At 36.6% G+C, this 22,144-nt stretch overlaps 1 protein-coding gene across 4 annotated transcripts in view; it reads right to left on the bottom strand.

Moving 5' to 3' along the window:
* KANSL1L (KAT8 regulatory NSL complex subunit 1 like) overlaps positions 1–22,144 on the bottom strand; it is a 139,207-nt gene that overhangs the window by 22,349 nt on the left and 94,714 nt on the right. For all 4 annotated transcript variants that reach the window (XM_060152184.1, XM_060152187.1, XM_060152188.1 and 1 more), the window contains exon 7: positions 1,732–1,897. In XM_060152184.1, coding sequence (XP_060008167.1) covers positions 1,732–1,897 — 166 coding nt within the window. The remainder of the gene's footprint in view (positions 1–1,731; positions 1,898–22,144) is intronic.

Raw genomic sequence — 22,144 nt, 5'->3', positions numbered from 1 at the left:
CATGACATAACTAGGGAAGGTGCTTGGTCTACCCATATACCTTCCTTAGAACCCACACTGTGACCTGTGGGCTTTTTATTAAAATTTCATAACACTTTATTACACTTATTAGTTTATATTTCAGTTGTCAAACTAGAATGCAAGTACCTTGAGGGATTTATTTGTATTTATACTCCTACCACCTACTTAATACCTAGTATACAGCAGGTATTCAGATTTTTATTAAATGAACACAAGAAGAAATGGATAACCCTAAGTAGTAGGTAAGGAAGCTAATCTTAACTTATTAGATGTGACATAGTAGGACGAAAGATTATTTATGTCAGCTCTTAGATTTTTGTTATCAGAGAAACAAATTTACTACTAAGAAAACAGAAAGGCAGTAAAGAGTATGGTTAGGAGTGTGGCTCTGGAGAATGACCACCTCAGATCAAATCCTGTCTCCATCATTTACTAGCTGTGTACTATGGATGAGTAATTGAACATCTCTAAGCCTCAATGTTCTTATATGTAAGATAAAGAGGACAATAATATCTATCCTCATGGGGTTGCTGCAAGCATCAAACAAGAAAATGTAATGTGCTTATAGGACCCAGTGTATGCTAAGACCAAATGTTAGCTGTGTTATTGTTATATATATTATTTTTTCTTTCTATTATTAAGGTTTCCTCAAGGATGGAGTAAAATAGTTCCTACCAGGAACTTACTTCAAAGTATGGTGTGTAGCTAAGAAACCACTGTAATACTGGTAAAAATCAAACTAACATTCAGGGCAGGAATAGGTACAAGAAATAGTGCTTTACAAAGAGGAGCAGTCCCTGGATGATTAGAACCAAAAGCTGAAAAGGAAACAAAAGCCCATTTGAGATATCTTCCCATAAAGAGAGGAACCTGAGATAACCAGTGTGAAGAATGTTTGCTTTTTTACCCTAAATATTTACTTCAGTTCCAATGTAGGTAAAATTGGAAACATTCGAACAGAAGACAGAACTGGAAAGAAACTTAAAGCCATCTTAGGGATATAGGGATGCAATGCCTCATCTGCTCGGTTGTATATTACAGGTATTTTTGAGGTTCAGAAGTTGACTATGTCTAAAGATGGACAATTTCCTTCTCTCAGAGAAATTCAATGCTGATTATAGATGGAGGAATACTACATGGCAGGGAAAACTCCATGCAAAACAACACATTAGAAAACGAACTCTGACTTACTGAGAAACATTTCAACAGCACAGCCATGTTATCAATAAAATGCTAAAAATTTAACATCAAAAGGAGATCAAAAGCTAAGAATTTCCCAAAGTAAGTCAAAATGGTTTCCAAGGAATTAAAAAATCAACCTAGGGCTTCCCTTGTGGTGCAGTGGTTGAGAGTCCGCCTGCCGATGCAGGGGACACGGGTTCGTGCCCCAGTCCAGGAAGATCCCACATGCCGCGGAGCGGCTAGGCCCGTGAGCCATGGCCGCTGAGCCTGCACGTCTGGAGCCTGTGCTCCGCAACAGGAGAGGCCACAACAGTGAGAGGCCAGCGTACCGCAGAAAAAAAAAAAAAAAATCAACCTAAAGATAGAACATTAATTCAGCATGTGACTAGATTAATTTCTCTATGAAAACTGTTTAGCTGTAATATCCAGTGACAACTGATAAAAGTTTATCAGATTCCTTGTATTTACAGGATTAGATTTCACCATAAAAAAGTCAGTTACTTAGAAATTTTTTAAAAGGAATCTTACCTGATGGCAATGATAGAACGGAATGGAAAGAAGAATCTAACTCTGATACATGTTCTGTTAATATTTGAGACTTTGAATTGTGTTCACAGCTGCTCCAAATTGAAGATGATTGCAGGCAAGGCATTTGTGTAGTATTTAAAAACCTTGTTTCTTTTGAAGGCAAAGTCTGCAAGGAAAAAAAAATAAAAGAGTTCATTTTTGTTGAAAAGCTAATCAGAGAGAATATAACAGTTATAGTACAATATCTGAATGACACCAGCAATAAGTCCTGGATCACTAAATCACCTTGGGGAGAGTGCTTTACAATGACCTAGACTAAGTGATAGAAGCAAAGATATAGAAGGCCATGAGTGTGATGAGATTTGACAAGTCCCTTTTCAGTCCTTCAAAATGAAGAGTAAAGTCTGTGAAAATGGGTCTTTCTCCCATCTTAAGAAATCATAAAAAAGAGAAATGAGTTTGAACAACTTTAGGTCACAAGAAAATGGTTACACTCCAGATTAGTGAAAAATATGACAGTGAGCGGGTACTATGTTATGATTAAGAACTGTGCATACAGTTGACCCTTAAACAGAGGTTTGAACTGTGCAGGTCCACTTATAAGCGGGTTCTTTCACTAAATAGGCACTATAGTATTACATGATCTGTGGTTGGCCGAATCCTCGGATGCTGAACCACAGATAGGGAGGAAGGCCAACTGACTGTAAAGTTATACATAGATTTTTTACTGAGTAGGGGTTGACGCCCCTAACCCTCACCTTGTTCCAGGGTCAACTGTACTGTTTTCCTCCTTCTAATCTGTTATAACCAATGAGTGAAATTAGAGTCTGCCTTAAATTATAATGTGAGACAATATCTACACTGCAATAACAGTGAAGTACTATGAAGACATATGTATTACATATTTACATTAAGTAAAATTGAATTGAAAATATTAAAAAAGATATGTATAAAATATGCAATATGGGGCTTCCCTGGTGGCGCAGTGGTTGAGAGTCCACCTGCCGATGCAGGGGACACGGGTTTGTGCCCCGGTCCGGGAAGATCCCACATGCCGCGGAGCGGCTAGGCCCGTGAGCCATGGCCACTGAGCCTGCGCGTCCGGAGCCTGTGCTCCGCAACAGGAGAGGCCACAACAGTGAGAGGCCCGCATACCGCAAAAAAAAAAAATAATAATAATAAAATAAAAAATAATAAAATAAAATATGCAATATGTTACATGAGTTTGAGTTTAAGATAAAGATTTCAATCAGAAATCTCATGAAAACCATGTTGCTAAATCAAAAAATTATGTTGCTACATTTAAAAAATACATATTCTGTTTAAATGTTGGATTTTAAAATTATTTTTTTCTGGCTATAAGATTAGTATACAACCAATGTAAAAAATCTATAAAATAGAGAAAATATTTTAAAAGTTAATGGAGTTCACCTGTGTTCCTTCTGTCATTCTTACCTCCACCTACTACAATAACATTAGGACTCATTTTTTTAATGGAAATTATATTTAAAATACTTATAATAACTGAGAATTTTGGATGCTATTTTTTAAAAAATTATTTTATAAACTTACATTAAGTTTATCACTTTCTTGAGTTTGAGTTTCCTGGCTAACTGGCATTTTCTGTGTTTCCACAGCACCTTGGTCATGGCCACATCTCCCATAGCATTTAACTAGATTTCCTCTGGACCGTGAGCTCCTTGAAGGTTGGACTATAATTTGTTCAATCCTGTATTCCCAGAACCTGACACAGTCCTTAACATATGGTTGAAACTTGAATGCTGACCAAATGAATTTTATCTCATTTGCTTTTAACAAATTTAGGTGAATAGAACTTTTCAAATACATGTGTGCCTCAGACTATTTCATTGGGGAAAAAATAGTCCCTGTTAATATATGCTAAAATTTATCATGTAATGACTTCTTTTTATATTCCACTGGCCAAGACTTATGTCAGCTAGTCATACCTAGCTGCAAGGAAGGCTAGGAAATGCAGTCATTATGCCGGGTAGTCAAGTAAATTGATGATTTTTATAAGAAGATATAACATGTGGTATGTGATTATAAAGATGTGAGTTATTTCCAAGATTTATTCTAATAATGTTATATGTATATATCTATGGGAACAGTTGCTGTTTCTTACCTTTACAAGATGCACTGGTACTTTTGACTCACTCTAGAATTATTTGTTCTTTTGTGATGTAGTTCAAAAAGATATAAGGAACAATTATATAAAATTACAAAGAAAATGTGCTAACCTCTCTTTTTTCATGTATGGCTAGAACATTATGAATAAAAGTTGATAAAATCTGAATATTTACCATATAATTAGTTTTCTCTTGCAATTTTTCCAAATCCAGGAAACCCATTAGCCAATTTGAAACTATCCTAAATAAATATGGAGACAAGTGAGGGGCATCTAGGAAAAGGCCTTTTTTCCCCTTCAGAGAAAGTGAAGCCCAGGAGGCTGAAAAGGAATGGATGGAGAAATAAGAGAAAAATCTGGAGATTCTTGCCAATAAAAATTCAAATGTCTAGAGGGTGTGATCAACAATACCATATGCTGCATAAGATTCAAGCAAAGTAAAGCCTGAAAAGTATCCATTACATGTAACTTTAATAATGAAACATTTCATATATACAAAAGAGTATATAATTTATAAAGAAGGTATAAAATAATGTTTAAAAAGGACCTATACTCACCATCCTACTTTAAGAAACAGAACAACACCAATACTTTGATGACTTCTCTTGCTATCCCGGCCCCATGAGCCTGTGGCAGAGATTGCTACTTTCTTTCCAGTATCTGTGTTCTCCTCCCTGTTCTAAAACTCCTGATTTTCAGCTGGGCACATTTCTCAAGCTTCCTTGCATCTAAAAATTACTAAATTCTAGCCAGAACACCATGAGAAGTCATGTGTGCAACATTTAGAAACTGACCTTAAGAAGGTCACTTAGCCCTCCATACTTCCACCTGTGATGGTGAGCCACCATAATCTTGTGAGTGAGGGTAATGCTCAAAAGATTAAACAAAAAGGCAGCAGGAGCCTGGTTCCTAGATAACCATGTAGAGCATGGTTGTCATGCCTAGAATATTTTCAATCTGTTTCAAAACAAAGAAATAAACTTACATCTTGCTTATTTCATTATTTGGGATTTCTGTCAAATGCAGCTAAACCTATACCTTAACTAATACAATGTGCCTCCTCAGTCATATTTTTCTCTCACATTTCCAGGAGTAACTGCTATCCTGAATTTTAATTTTATCATTTCCTTGCTTTTTCTTTATAGTTTTTCTACAAAAGTATATGTAATCCTATATAATTTACTATTTAAAGTACTATGCTTTAAAAATGTAAATCACAGAATAATGCTAGATATATTTTCCTGCTTTATTACTCAACATTATGTGCATGCAATTAATCATTCTACTGTATATTAAATACCTAGATTGTTTCTAGTGTTTTACCATTATGAACAATGATAGTATGGATATTATTACATTTGTCTCCTGGCACATGGGTGTAAGATTCTCTAGAGTACACTGCTAGAAATGGAATTGCTGGGTTATACAAACGCCTGAACACACATACTCAACTTCACTAGATAAAATATTGTATTACCAAGTAGTTACAACTAATTTACACTCCAACAGAGCAGATGTTAGTTCTCACTGCTTCAGATTCATACCAACAAGGGTACTGTCGGAATTCTTATTTTTGCCAATTTGAGACCATACAAATATCTCATGGTTGAAATTTGTATTGCTCTGTTTACTGTTTAAGTTGACCTCATTTTCATACCTATAATTGGCCAATTTTCCTTCTTTTGGGGAATACATGTTTTGATGATTTTTCTATTGAGATGTCTTTTTCTTATTGATTTTTTAAGTTCTCTTTATACACTCTTGAAAGTTACAAATCCTTTGTAGGTTCTATGTATTGCTCCCTGTCTGAGCTTCTCTTTGCACTTTTTTTGTCTTTTGATCAACAGACATTCTTAACTTAAATGTTTCCTTTATATATAGTTTGCACTTCTTTGTATCTTGATGAGGAAATCTTTTGAATCTTGATGAGGAAACCCTACCTTTAAGTCATAAAGATATTCTTCCACTTTTTTTTTAATAAGAGTTTTATTGTTTTGCCTTTTGCAATTAGGTCTTTGTTTAAAATTGATTTCTTTGTGCAAGATGTGAGATAGGGATCCAAACTCATTTTTTTTTTCATCTAAATGGATCACCAATTGACTTAACGTCTTTTACTAAACAGTTAGTTCATCCTCTCCCAACCAATCTACAAAGCTGCCTGTTATATACCACATTCCATACATGTCTGGGACTGTTTCAGGGATTTCTAACACTCTACCATTTGTGCCTGTGCTAATAACCAATGCCTTAATTATTGCATCTTTTAAATAAATCTTGACACTTTTTTTTTTTTTTTTTTTTTTTTTTTGCGGTACGCGGGCCTCTCACTGTTGCGGTCTCTCCCGCTGCGGAGCACAGGCTCCAGACGCGCAGGCCCAGCGGCCATGGCTCACGGGCCTAGCCGCTCCGCGGCATGTCGGATCTTCCCGGACCGGGGCACAAATCCGTGTCACCTGCATCAGCAGGCGGACTCCCAACCACTGCGCCACCAGGGAAGCCCAAATCTTGACATTTGATAGTGTAAGTTTCTCCACCTTGTTCCTCAGGGGTGTCTTGGCTGTTATTCTTGTTTTTCACTCCTCTGTATATATTTTTTTATTGAGGTATAGTTGATTTATAATATTATATAAGTTTCAGAAATACAACCTAGTGATTCACAGTTTTTAAAGGCTGTACTCCATCTTCTGAATAATTTTTAAAAATAGCTTAATTTCCATTAAAAACCTGTAGAATTTTGTTTAAAAATACACTGAATTTGTAAATCAATTGGAAGATTTTTGAGATTTTAAAAATTTTGGTATTATGATTAAAGGTCATCCATCCATGAATATGGTGTATCTCTTCATTTATTTAGGTCTTTAATTTCTTTCAATAAAACTTTGTAAATTTCTTCTCTAAAAGTCTTTACATATTTTGTTAGATGTATTCCTAGGTACCATCATATTTATTGTTTCATGTAAAAGGAATTGAAAAATACAATTGACATATACTGAACATGTCCCACAACTCTGCTAAACTTTCTTATTCAAATAATATTACTTGTTGTTTCTTTTAGCTTTCTATTAACCAAACATATTATCTAAAAGTCATGACAGTTTAGTTTCTTTCATTCAGTCCTAAAACCTTTATTTATTATTATTTATAAGGTTCCAACCATGCTAGATAGTCTCACCAGTTCAATAATGAACAGAAATGACCAAAGGACATATTGTTTTGTCCCTCATTATAAAGGAAATGCTTTTAATTTTTTATAATTAAGAATAATAAGGGTTAAGAATGATTGTAGTTTTTTCGGTATATTCTTTATCAGAATGTATGCCTACTTTGCCAAAAGTATTCTTTTAAGTATATTAATGTTGAACTTAATCATACACTTTTTGTGAACCTATTGAAATGATTACTTGGCTTTTCTTCTTTAATCTAATTATGTGGTTATTACATTAACAAATTTTTAAATGTCAAAGCAACCTTTGATTCTTCTTGAGGAAAATGCTAGGGGTTTATCAATTTCTTTGCAAAGAACCAGCAACTAGATTTATTTTCTGTATTGTATCAATATATGGAAATTCATTGCATATGTATGTTTCTATGTTTCACTGATTCCTATTGTTTATTAGGATAGATAAAATATTTTGTCATATTTTTCCCCTTAGTTAACTTAAACTTATACATTCTTTTCTTTTCTTTTAGTAGTTTTCCTAGAGATTACAATGAATCCTTAAGTTATGGCTTTTAGAGTATAAAACAAATTATTCTTTTTACCACTTCCCTGAAAACAATGGGACATTAGAAGACTTTAACTCCATTTACTCTCCTCTTTCTTTGTTATTGTTGTAAGGCATTTTAATCCCATATATAAAGCTCTACATTATATTACTGTTATTATTTTCATCATCAACATTTAAATTACCCATATATTTATCTTTTCCATTGTTCTTAGCTTCTTTCTACAATTGTGTTTCCATCTGGGATCATGTTCCTTCTCCCTTTGCTATTATTATGTGTAGACTTGCTGTCAACAAATTCTTTCCATTTTTATTTATCTGAAACCTTTGTATATCATCATTTTTGAAGGATATTTTTGTGGATATAGAATTCTAGCATTTTTTTTCTTTCAGCATTTTAAGAATATTTGCATTTTTATCTGGCTTCCATTGTTTCTATTGAGTAGTTAAGTCTTATGGTTGCCCTCATTTGAAGGTAATGTGTCTTTTTTTTACCCTGACTGCTTTTAATATTTTCTGTCTTCACTTTTTAGCAGGCTTGCTATAATATGTCTTGATGTAATTTCTATGTATTTGTTATTTTTGAGGTTCACAGAATTTCTTGAATCTATGGGTTGATGTCCTGTTTTAGTTTAGGAAATACTCTCTATTATTATCTGTTCAAATGTTATTTCTGTCCTATTCTCTCTCCTTTCTTCTAGAGTCTAATAACATATATGGTTAATTTTTTTCACTGATTTACAGTTCTCTAATTCTGTTTCTGTATTTTTAAAATTCTGTTTTATCTCTGTGCTTCTATTTGAGTATTTTATATTAATAAGTCTTTTAGTTCATTAATCATATCTTATGCTCCATCTAATTTGTAGTTAAACTCATCATCTGGTGAAGTATTAATTTCACATGTTATATTTTGAGTTTGAGAATGTTCATATGACTCTATTTTTAAAAAATAGATTCCAAATATCTGGTAAAATAATCTGTCTTTTTCCACTTGTTCTCTATTTTTTCAACATATTAATCACAGCCATTTTAAAGATCTTGGCTATTAAATCCAATTATCAGAATCACTTGATGGTTTGTCACTATTGTCTGTTTTTCTCTCTTGAAGGCTGGTCATATGGTCCTGTCTTTTGGGATGCCTAGTAATTTTTGATTGAATGCCAGATCGTATTTTTTAAAAAATCATAAAGACTCCAAATGATGTAATCTTTCTCCATAGAGGGTTCTCTTTCCCTACTGCTAAGCAGATAAACAGCAGGTTTCTCTCCTTTCATCTATTCAGGGAGTGCACTCAGTTAAGCTTGGGTTACCACCCTACTATGGTTTTCTATATCTGATTTGTTCCTGGCCCTTCAAGGTTTTCAGCTAAGTGTTTGGTGTATTTTACAGAATTTCCCCTGATCATTCAGACCTTAAGAAAAAAAAATCTTAAGAGTATACTGAGGAGTGCCACACTGCTTTAAAGGGGTTTTTGTCATTGATGTTTTTTTTAAGCCTCCTGTTCTCTGCAGCCCAGGTATTTAGCAAATGTTATGAGGAAAACATTGGTCAAAAATGTTCTGAAGTGAAAAATGGCCATGTGCTTCAGGTCTCCCAAAACACACCCAACAGCATCCCCCATACCTATCATCTATTAGCATCTGAACCAAATTTGAAAATTTCTGCCAAAGCTCCAGGGCAAAAGTGGTTGCAGGAGCCAGCTATCCTAGGTGTTTCCCTCTCTGAAGACATATGCTACATCTTCTCCTCTAACCTTTATATTTGTTCATTTCTCTTCATATCTTACAATTCTTTTTTCTTTCTGTATTTCATTTTATATAATTTCATTGAGATCTATTTTCTAACTGCCAATTCTCTCTTTAGTTTTATCTACCTATTTCTTAATCATATTACTAATTTTCTGATTTATTTTCCTTAAACATATAAACTTACTTAATTTTGCATTCTGTATATGATAACTGCAGTAGCTGAAGTTATTTTTGTAAGGATGTGTGTGTGTGGGGGGGTGGGAGTTTGTTTTTGCTGACTTTCTTGATGTTGCTTTGTTGCTGTGTCTGATTTTATTTTTTTTTTAAATTAGGAATTCACATTTATTGGAATTTTATTCAGGGGAATCCTGGAATTTTATTCAGGGTGGGAGTTTGTTTTTGCTTACTTTCTTGATGTTGCTTTGTTGCTGTGTCTGATTTTATATTTTTTTAAAATTAGGAATTCACATTTATTGGAATTTTATTCAGGGGAATCCTAGGGGAAACTATTGAGAGTTCATTCCCCTAGAAAGGATATACATTTATTTCTTCCAGCCATCTGGAACAGCTAACCATTTTAAAATGCAATTCTTGTCTTTTTTTTAATTAATTAATTTGTTTGTTGTTTATTTCTGGCTGTGTTGGGTCTTCATTGCTGCGCATGGGCTTTCTCTAGGTGCTGCAAGCAGGGGCTACTCTTTGTTGCGGTACATGGGCTTCTCATTGTTGTGGCCTTTCCTGTTGTGGAGCATGGGCTCCAGGAGCGTGGGCTTCAGTAGTTGTGGCACGTGGGCTCAGTAGTTGTGGCTCGCAGGCTCTAAAGGGCAGGCTCAGTAGCTGTGGCACATGGGTTCAGCCACTCTGCAGCATGTGGGAATCTTCCTGGGCCAGGGCTCGAACCCATGGCGCCCGCATTGGTAGGCAGATTCGTAACCACTGCGCCATCAGGGAAGCCCACAATTCTTGTCTTTTCAAGTAAAACTCTTAGGTAGAATGATTTCAGACTTTAAAGATGTAAAAGGCCTGACGTGTCATTACAAATTCTATGCAGAAAATCTATTTTCCATTTTTCAGCCAGAGCCCAAGGCAAAGAAAGGCAAGTTCTTTACATTGCTGTTCAGCAGGTCTGAGTTCCAGTTCATGCACTCACAAAGTGAGTAGCATTGAAGGCTCTTGGCTTTATGCAGGATCTTTTAATATGTCTCCTCACATCTCCTGGATTCTAGGCTTTGCCTCCAGTCTCTATCAAGACTATTAAACAAAAATTTCTACTTCTCTTTCTCCTTTCTTTCCTTCCTTTTTAATTCTGAGGATTTCCACTTTTTGAGCCAGGTTAGGCATACACTGTAAAAAATATTCTTATGACATAATCACCTCTGCCTCCTTCACAGCCCTTAACAGAGTACCTTTACACACAGTAGACGTTCGGAAATTATTTGTTGAAAGAAGGAAGGAATAATGAGCAAACTTAATTCAAAAGACCAAATTAATTGTGAATTTAATTTCACTAAGCTTAGCAAAAAGTTTAAAGCAATTTCCTCAAATGTAATTTCTCAATGGGAAAAGATGGTTTTTAAAATAAACTTTTAGATTCTCTAAGAGCCCAGCAAAAGTGAGGTAACCCTTTTTCTATAGTTTTATAGCAGCAATGAATTTTTCCATTAAAATTGGTTAAAGGAGTAGTCATAATATACATTGTATCATTTACAACAAAGAAAATAAATTTGTGTAGCATTTTTTCAATTCATGATGTAGTCGATACCTTTCATTAACTTGTTCACTTTTTCATAAGCAATATATTTTTACTTTATACGAAAATGTCTTGCATACTTTAACAAATGATAATAAAGTTATTTAAAATTCAAAAAAAATTTGATACTTTACATTCTAATACTTTGTATCCAGAAGCTTTCCTAAGATAATTATCCCACCATATTACTGGAATCAAAAGTTCAGCATTGGATCTGGCTAAGTGACGTGATTAAAAAGTCACTTTGACCTTTAAAAAACTGTTTCAATAAAATGCTTTTGTTGGACATCATACTACAGCAGGGTGAAGAGTAAAATAACATTATGACATTGCAGTGCTTCTCAGGGAACCCAACATGTAACAGAGATAAATACAGACACTTTCAAATTTGTTGTGGAGAAGAGATTAAGCAATAGCTAAATGGGATATGTTATTAAGAAATCAGTTTTGAAAGTAGAAAAGGCAATTCCATTTCTGTCCATGAAGTAATAAACAAATGGGACCTAATTAAACTTAAAAGCTTTTGCACAGCAAAGGAAACCACTGACAAAATGAAAAGACAACCTACCAGTGAATAGGAGAAAATATTTGCAAATGATATGACTGATAAGGGGTTAATATCCAAAATTTATAAACCACTCATACAATGCAACAGCAAAAAAATAAACAACCCAATCAAAATATGGGCAGAAGACCTAAATAGACATTTTTCCAAAGAAGACACACAGATGGCCAATAGGCACATGAAAAAATGCTCAACATCACTAATCATCAGAGAAATGCAAATCAAAACCACAATGAGATATCCCCTCACACCTGTCAGAAAGGCTATTATCAAAGAGTCTACAAATAACAAATGTTGGTGAGGATGTGGAAGAAATGGAACACTTGCACACTGTTGGTGGGACTGTAAACTGGTACAGCCACTATGGAAAATGGTATGGTGTTTCTTCAAAAAACTAAAGATACAACTACCATATGATCCAGCAATTCCACTAGTGGTTACCAGTGGGGAGAGGGAAGGAAGTAGGGGGGAGATAGGGGTATGGGATTAAGAGACAAACTACTATGTAAAGAATAAATAAGCAACAATGATATAAGGTACAGTACAGGGAAATATAGCCATTATCTTGTAATAATTTTGAATGGAGTATAATCTATAAAAATACTGAATAACTATCTCATACATCAGAAACTAATATAATATTGAAAATCAACTATACTTTAATTAAAAAAAAGAAGTACACCTATGGGACTTTTATCAAACAACTCTTTTCAGAACTTGGACAACAGGTAGCACATGACTTATCCCTGAGAGAAGAAAAACAAATGAGATCCGATAAATCTACCAGCTTTTTGCACAAGGATGGGGGTCCAAGAAGAGTGTGTCAGTCTAGAAGATTTTAAGATACAGATGTTAAACTTTGGGGAGAAAAAGATGGCTACAACTTATAGAGGAGACTGCCATAAAAAAAGGAAGCTTCTCAGAGAAAGGGCTCCAGAAATTCCATAGGGCACATTTCATTCTTTTGTCAAATAACAATCTACACATGCATAGAATGAAACAACAAAGGCCAGTCTAAGGTAATTTAATTTCAAGGGAAAGAAAAAAGGCAGGAAAAAAAGAACAAATAATATATGAGAGAAATAAAAAAACAAATAACAAAATCAAAATGATAGATTTAAACCTAACTATAGGGGATTAGCTCAAAATGGCAGAGTAGAAGGATGTGTGTTTACCCCTTTTTACAAGAACACTGGAATCACAACTAACTGCTGAACAACCATTAAAAAAAACCTCTGGAACATACCAAAAAAGATACCCTACATCCAAAGACAAAGGAGAAGCCACAAAGAGAGAGTAGGAGGGATGCAATTGCAATAAAATCAAATCTCATACTCTCCAGGTGGGTGACCCACAAACTGGAAAACAATTATACCACAGAAGCTCCCCCACTGGAGTGAAAGTTCTGAACCCCACATCAGGCTTCTGAACCTGGGGGTCCAGCAATGGGACAAGGAGACCACAGAGAATCTGGCTATGAAGGCCAGTGGAATTTGATTGCAGGACTTCCACAGGTCTGGGAGAAACAGAAACTCCACTCTTGGAGGCCACACACAAAATCTTGTGTGTACCAGGACCCAGGGGAAGAAACCAGTGACCCCATAAGAGACTGGGCCAGACCTACCTGCTAGTATGGGAGGGCCCCCTGCAGAGGTGGGGGGTGGCTGTGGCTCACTGTGGGGACAAAGACACTGGCAGCAGCAGTTCTGGGAAGTACTAATTAGTGTAAGCCCTTCCAGCGGCCACCATTAACCCCACCAAACAGCCTGTAGGTTCCAGTGCTGTAGGCTCAGGCCAAACAACCAACAAGGAGAGAACGCAGCCCCATCCATCAGCAGACAAGACAAGTGGATTAAAGTTTTACTGAGCATGGCCCTGCCCACCAGAGGGACAAGACCTAGCTCTACCTACTACCAGTCCCTCCTATCAGGAAGCTTGCACAAGCCTCGTAGATAGTCTCATCCAAGAGAGGGAAGACAGCAGATGCAAGAAGAACTACAATCTTACAGCCTGCAGAAAAGTTAGACAAGATGAAATGGCAGAGGATTATGTCCCAGATGAAGGAACAACATAAAACCCCAGAAAAACAACTAAGTGAAGTGGAGATAGGAAACCTTCTGGAAAAAAATTCAGAATAATGATAGTGAAGATAATCCAGGATCTCAGAAAAAGAATGGAGGCAAGAATCAAGAAGATGCAAGAAATGTTTAACAAAGACCTAGAAGAACTAAAGAACAAACAAACAGAGATGAACAGTACAATAACTTACATGAAAAATACACTAGAAGGTAACAATAGCAGAATAACTGAAGCAGAAGAATGGATAAGTGACCTGGATTACAGAGTGGTGGAAATCGCTGCTGCAGAACAGAATAAAGAAAAAAGAATGGAAATAAATGAAGACAGTCTAAGAGACCACTGGGACAACATTAAATGCACCAACATTCACATTATAGAGGCCCCAGAAGGAGAAGAGAGAGAGAAAGGACCTGAGAAAATATTTGAAGACATAATAGCTGAAAACTTGCCTAACATGGGAAAGGAAAGAGTCACCCAAGTCCAGGAAGCACAGAGTGCCAGGTAGGTTGAGCCAAGGAGGAACATGCCATGACAGAGTAATCAAATTGACAAAAATTAAAGACAAAGAAAAAATATTAAAATATTTGCAAACAAATCAATGGACAAAGCATTAATCTCCAAAATATATAAACAGCGTATGCAGCTCAATATTAAAAAAACAAACAACCCAATCCAAAAATGGGCAGAAGACCTAAATAGGCATTTCTCCAAAGAAAACATACAGATGGCCAAGAAGCACATGAAAAGCTGCTCAACATCACTAATTATCAGAGAAATGCAAATCAAAACTACAATGAGGTATCACCTCACACCCATTACAATGGGCATCATCAGAAAATCTACAAACAACAAATGCTGGAGAGGATGTGGAAAAAAGGGAACCCTCTTGCACTGTTGGTGGGAATGTAAATTGATACACCCACTATGGAGAACAGTATGGAGGTTCCTTAAAAAACTAAAAATAGAATTACCATATGATCCAGCAATCCCACTACTGGGCATATACCCAGAGAAAACCACAATTCAAAAACACACTTGCACCCCAATGTTCATTGCAGCACTATTTACAATAGCCAGGTCATGGAAGCAACCTAAATACCCATTGACAGACGAATGGATAAAGAAGTTGTGGTACAGGTCCTGGTGGGGGCAGGGACTCTCATGGCAGCCTCTAGAGTCAATTATAGGAACTCTGAGTCTGATACTCCCAAATCATGATGGAATTGCAAGCATAGGTTGGCTGGTGATGCAATTCAGCAAAAGTCAACGAAAGCATTAGATATGTCATGTTTTTGGATTGGAATAATCAACATTGTGAAAATGACTCTACTACCCAAAGCAATCTACAGATTCAATGCAATCCCTATCAAACTACCACTGGCATTTTTCACAGAATTAGAACAAAAAATCTCACAATTTGTATGGAAACACAAAAGACCCCAAATAGCCAAAGCAATATTGAGAAAGAAAAATGAAGCTGGAGGAATCAGGCTCCCTGACTTCAGACTATACTACAAAGCCACAGTAATCAAGACAGTATGGTACTGGCACAAAAACAGAGACATAGATCAATGGAACAGGATAGAAAGCCCAGAGATAAACCCACGCACATATGGTCACCTGATCTTTGATAAAGGAGGCAAGAATATACAGTGGAGAAAAGACAGCCTCTTCAATAAGTGGTGCTGGGAAAACTGGACAGCTACATGTAAAAGAATGAAATTAGAAAACTCCCTAACACCATACACAAAAATAAACTCAAAATGTATTAAAGACCTAAATGTGAGACCAGACACTATGAAACTCTTAGAGGAAATATAGGCAGAACACTCCATGACATAAATCACAGAAAGATCCTTTTTGACCCACCTCCTAGAGTAATGGAAATAAAAACAAAAATAAACAAATGCAACCTAATTAAACTCAAAAGCTGTTGGGCTTCCCTGGTGGCGCAGTGGTTGAGAGTCTGCCTGCCGATGCAGGGGACACGGGTTCGTGCCCCGGTCCGGAAAGATCCCACGTGCCGCGGAGCGGCTAGGCCTGTGAGCCATGGCCGCTGAGCCTGCGCGTCTGGAGCCTGTGCTCCGCAATGGGAGAGGCCACAACAGCGAGAGGCCTGCGTATCACAAAAAAAAAAAAAAAAAAAAAGCTGTTGCACAGCAAAGGAAACCATAAACAAAATGAAAAGACAACCCACAGATTGGGAGAAAATATTTGCAAATGATGTGACCGACAAGGGATTAATCTCCAAAATTTACAAACAGCTCATGCAGCTTAATATCATCAAAACAAACAATCCAATCAAAAAATGGGCAGAAGACCTAAATATACATTTCTCCAAAGAAAACATACAAATGGCCAAGAGGCCCATGAAAAGATGTTCAACATTGTTGATTATTAGATAAATGCAAATCAAAACTGCAATGAAATATCATCTCACACCAGTCAAAATGGCTATCATCAAAAAAATCCACAAAATAAATGCTGAAGAGGGTGTGGAGAGAAGGAAACCCTCCTATGCTGTTGGTGGGAATGTAAATTGGTACAGCCACTATGGAGGACATAGGGAGGTTTCTTAAAAAACTAAAAACAGAGCTACCATATGATCCTGCAATCCCACTCCTGAGCATATATCTGGAGAAAAACATGGTCTGAAAGGATACATGCACCCCAATGTTCATTGCAGCACTATTTACAATAGCCAAGACACAGAAGCAATGTCAATGTCCATCAACAGAGGAACGGATAAAGAAGATGTAGTACATATATACAATGGAATATTACTCAGCCATTAAAAAGAATGAAATAACACCATTTGCAGCAACATGGATGGACCTAGAGATTGTCATACTGAGTGAAGTCAGACAGAGAAAGAGAAATATCGTATGATATCGCTTACATGCAGAATCTAAAAAGAAATGATACAAATGAACTTAGTTACAAAACAGAAACAGACTCACAGACCTAGAGAACGAACTAATGGTTACGGGGGGGGGAGGATGGGGGGAAGGGATAGTTAGGGAGTTTGGGATTATTATTCAGCCAACTTTTCTTCCACTTTATAATAAAGATCACTTTTCTTCCAGTTTTTAATATTTCCTTCTGAAATCTTACCAGAATCACCTTAGATGTTCATATTTCTTTCTAGTAACATCCTGTTCTTGACAATATATCTATTCTCTAAGATGATATCACCTTTGTCTTCTATCCTCCTCACTTCCTTCTTAGCTTTCATTGGAATTTAGGCTTTTTTTTTAATCACACACCTCAAAATTCTTCCAGACTGTACCCAATTAGCCAACTCCAAATCACTGCCACAATTTTAAGTATCTATTAAAACAGTATCCTACTTCCTGGTACCAAAGTCTGTATTAGTTTCCTAGGGCTGCCATAACAAACTGCCATAAATTAGGTGGCTTAAAATCACAGAAATTAATTTTCTCATAGTTCTGGAGGCCCAAAGTCCAAAACTGAGGTGTCAGTAGGGCTGAGCTTCCTTTGAAGGCTCTAGGGGAGAACAGTTCCTTGCATCTTTCCACTTCTGATGGCTCCTGATGTTCCCTGGCTTGTAGTAGCATAAGTGTACTCTCTGCTTCCGTCTTCACAAAGTCTTCTTTGCTGTATCTCTGTGTCTCAGATCTCTCTCTCCATTCTCCTATAAGCGGACCAGTCACAGGATTTAGGGCCTATCCTAACCCCCAAATCATCTTACCTCCAGATCCTCAACTTAATTATATCTGCAAAGACTATTTCCAAATAAGGTCACTGTATTAGTTTGCTAGGTCTATCACAACTAAGTACCACAACTGAGGGTTTAAACAACAGAAATTTACTCTTTCACAGTTTTGGAGGCTAGAGGTCAGATCAATGTTTCAGCAAGATTGGTTTCTTTTAAAGACTGTGAGGAAGAACTTATTCTATCCCTCTGTCCAGCTTCTGTTTTTGCTGCCAATTTTTTGGTGTTCCTTGGTCTGTAAAAGTATAAGTCTGATCTCAATCTTCATCTTCACATAGCATTCACTCTGCATGTATGCATCTGTGTTCAAATTTCCCTTTTTATAAGGACACCAGCCATATTGGGTCATCTTCATGTGGCATTCACTCTGTATGTATGTTCAAATTTCCCTTTTTATAAGGACACCATCCATACTGGGTTAGGGTCTACCCTAATCACATTTTAACTAATTACATCTGCATCAAACTTATATCCAAATAAGCTCACATTCTAAAGTACTAGGGATTAGGACTTCAACCTATGAGTTCTTGGGAACACAATTCAACTCAGAACAGTCACATTCATAAGTACCAGGAGTTAGACCATGGACAAAACCTTTTTTTTTGGGGGGGGGGTGTAAATATTTTGCCCAGTATAGTTGTTTGCTTTTTTTTTTCTTTCAATACTTTGAATATTTCATTCCACTCTTTTTGCTTGCATGGTTTCTGAGAAGTTAGCTGTAATTCTTATCCTTGTTCTTCTACAGCTGTTTTTCTCTCTGCTATTTTTCAAGATTTTCTGTTTCTTTGGTCTTCTGCATTTTGAATATTATGCCTAAGTATTTATTTTTTGGTATTTATCCTGCTTGATGTTCTCCTGCTTCAGTTTCGTGAATGTGTGGTTTGGTGCTTGTCATTAACTTTGGAAAATTTTCATGTATTATTACTTCAAATATTTGTTTTTGCTCTGTTCTCTTTCTCTTCTTGGTATTCCAATCACTTATCTGAAACACAACCTGAAATTGCCCCCAAATTCTTGGATGTGCTGTTCTGTGTTATTCACTCCCTTTTCTTTTTGCATTTCAGTTTGTGAAGTTTCTACTGACCTATATAAGCTTGCTGATTGTTTCTTCAGCCATATCCAATCTACTGATGAGCCCATGAAAAGCATGCTTCATTTAGGTTACAGTTTTTTTTGTTTCTAGCATTTACTTTTGATTCTCCTTAAGAGTTTCCATCTCTCTGCTTACATTAACCATCTGTTCTTCCATGTTTTCTACTTTACCCATTAAAGACTTTAACATATTAGTTATTTAAGAGAATTCCAATACCTTTGTCATATTTGAGCCTGGTTCTGATGAATTCTTTGTATTTTCAGAGTCTTTTTTTCCCTATCATGCCCTGTAATTTTTTGTTGAAAGCTGAACATAATGTCATAGGATCTGAGGTAAACAGGCCTTTATTGTGAGATGTTACGTTAATCTCAGAGTCTGAGTGGGACTGCGTTTAATACCAGTTATAGTTGTAGGTGCCAGAGGCCTCGAACTCCTCCAGTGTCCTTGTTTTTGTCTCCCCTGTTAAATAGTTCTCCTCAGAGGGACTATATATTTTGCAGCTGTAACCCACTGTTACTATACTGGGGTTCTGTTGGTGTTATGGTAAAGAATGGGGGAGAGAAAGCATATCTACTATAGTAGCATAACTTACTATAATCTTACAATTAAATCTCAGTCTTTTGGTGGGTCTGTGTCCCTGGTCTGTGACTTTAACAAGTGTTTCTTATTTTCCACCCCCATTCTCTCTTAGGTGAGACAGAAAGGCTACAGAAGGCAGGAGTGGGAGAAATGCTCTTCTCTCAGATAGAATAAGGCTCTGGTAAAGTTTTTTTTCCCTGAAGAGTAAACCTTATAATAGATAATGCTCTAGGCTTATTTCATAAAGGTTACCCTTCCCTTCCATTCCAGAGCCACTAGGGATCCTTTTTGGCTCTTCATTCTGAGAACTTAGTTGGGTGCCTAAAGGTAAAGTCCATGGAAGTGTGAGGTGTAGGGTTCCCTTAGGCTGTAGTCCCCAGGAGTTTTTCACTCTCAGACTAGTCCACACTCAGCCTCAAGCAATTCAACAAAATTACCATTTAAGTGCTCCTACCAGTTAGTTTATGATTGCTATAGTTTCTGCTCCAGGTAAGCAGATCTTGGCTGTAACTCTTTGGATTTGCCTGTCTCTCCATATTTCGGGTTGGCGGTTTGCTCTGCAACCTCAATTATCTGATGGGTTCATGAAAAGGCACTGATTTTCAGTTTGTTCACCTTTTTCTCGCTGTAAGGACAGTTGTGACAACTTCCAAGCTCTTTACATGTTGGAGCTGAAACCAGAATCCCCCTAATGTCTTTAATAGTATGATGATTTTTTTTGGTAACTTATACATGTAGTTATTGCAGTGAGAATATTGATCGGCCAACTATATATACTATATGCTACCTAGTAGCGGAAGACTGCCACCTCTCTCCATTGCCCTTATATAAGCTGCTCTCAACCAGTACCCTAGAGAGTTAAACACTATAGAAAATTATTTAAATAATTATTTTCTAAATTCTGCCAAGGATGTTACATAGCTAGTACCATTCTAGATGCATAGGAGTTAGTTTATTACATAAAATGGATGCCTTAGCCATTTTATCCCTTAATATTTCAATGTGTATTTCCTAGAATAAGTATATTTTCTTACATAACTGCAAAATATCACATTCAGGAAATTCAACATTGACACAATATTTTAATACAATCTAGCATCAATAGTACAGTTTTGTCAATTGTCCCCATATTTTCCCTCCAAAAGAACTGTGATCTGGATCATATATTCATTCAGTTGTCATATATCTTAGTCTATCTTTCAATCTGAAGCAGTTCCTCAGGCTTTCTTGGCTTTTATTACATTGGCTTTTTTTTTTTTTAAGTATACAGGCCAGTTTTCATTTCTTAATAGCATGTTTCTGATTTTGGCTTTGTCTGATGTCTCCTCATGGTTAAATTCAGGTTATGTATGTCTGGTCAGAATACTACATAGTGATATTGTATCCTTCTAATAGGCTACATTAGTTTTTTTTATTTTTACTGTTCCAGTTTTTAAACATACGCAAAAGCAGGGAGAATAATATAGTGATCCCTTATGTACCTACCTCTCCAAATTAACCTTTTACTGCTCTCACTTCATCCATCCTCTTCTCCCTTTCTTTCCTTCACTTCATTGCTTTGCTCTGATATTTTCAAGCAAATTCTTAACACTGTCCTGTTACCCATTTCACTACTGAATGCATCTCTTAAAAATAAGGCCTTTTCCTCACATAACCACAATATCATTATCACACCATCAAAATTATCAATTATTCCTGAACATTATCTAATCATCAGCTGTGGTCAATTTTTCCCAATGATCTCAAAAATGTCTTTTCAGGGTTCTTGTTCAAATCAAGACCCAAACCAAGTCCACACACTGTCTTTGGTTGCTGTGTTTCTCACATCAGTGTCATTCAAGGCCTTGGTGGGTCTCAGGAGTGCTGGTTCCTCCCCTGTCCTTCCGCTGCTCCAGCCCAGCCTGTTTGGCGCTCACCTCTCCTACCTCCTGCTGAGTCCGGGGCAAACCCACACAACTAGGGCCTCTCCTCCAGCCCCTGCACAGCATGGCCTGTGCCACAGGGACCCTGGGACCTGGAGGTCACTGTTCTCGGCTGTTCCCTTCTCTGAACAGACATAGGCTACGTTAGTTTTGATCACTCAGGCAAGGTTATTGTCTGGTTCTGTACCATATAGTTAAGACAATATCAATATCCTGCTCCTCATCAAACTTTTCCCCAATCCTGACCCCAGACTTTTCATGCATTGATGCTTCTTACCCAGTCAATCTTTACTATGATTATTGCAATGATTCTCTAGTTTGACTGCTCACTCCACATTTATTAATCAGTATCCTACCCTATGCAAAAGTCTTCCCTTTCCCCTTTTAATCTCTCTCTCTTCTCTCTCTCTCTCTCTCTCTCTCTCTCTCTCATCAGGATACACTCATGGCTACCTATATTTTCACTGGGTTAATTACTGTCCTTAGCTATTTCAATGCTCAAAGAGCCCCAGATTTGGCCAGTGGAAGCCTCTCCAAACAAGCTCTTGGGTTTTTTTTTTTTTTTTGACATGCCCCCATCATTTTTTTTAAACACTTCCTTGCCTTCTGGTAACAATAAGATGTCCCAGGCCCATTTTATAGCCCCTCTTCCCCAACCCTGGAGATCAGACACTTCTCCAAAGATCTATATTTCCTTACAGTAAGGAATAGTATTAGAAAACAGAATGAGTGCCACATGTTCTCACTGCTATCATGGTAAGTTTGAGTCTAGTCTTGTCATATCCAATTTGGTAGCCATTATCCAAATGTGGCCATTTAAATCAAAATTAATAAAAATAAAAATTTAGTTCCTCAGCTGCACTAGTCACATTTCACGTGGTCAATAGTTACATGTATTTAGTAGCTACCATATTGGACAGCACAGATATTTATAGAGCATTTTCGTCATTACAGAAAGTTCTATTAGACATTACTGTTCTAGACCCTTTCACAAAGCAAATCAAGGAAACACACACACACACACACACACACACACACACAATTCTCACTCTCCATTGCCTTTTAAATAT

The sequence above is a fragment of the Lagenorhynchus albirostris genome, chromosome 6 (assembly GCF_949774975.1).
Source record: "Lagenorhynchus albirostris chromosome 6, mLagAlb1.1, whole genome shotgun sequence".
NCBI lineage: Eukaryota > Metazoa > Chordata > Mammalia > Artiodactyla > Delphinidae > Lagenorhynchus > Lagenorhynchus albirostris.
This window is presented reverse-complemented; position numbering and strand designations above follow the sequence as displayed.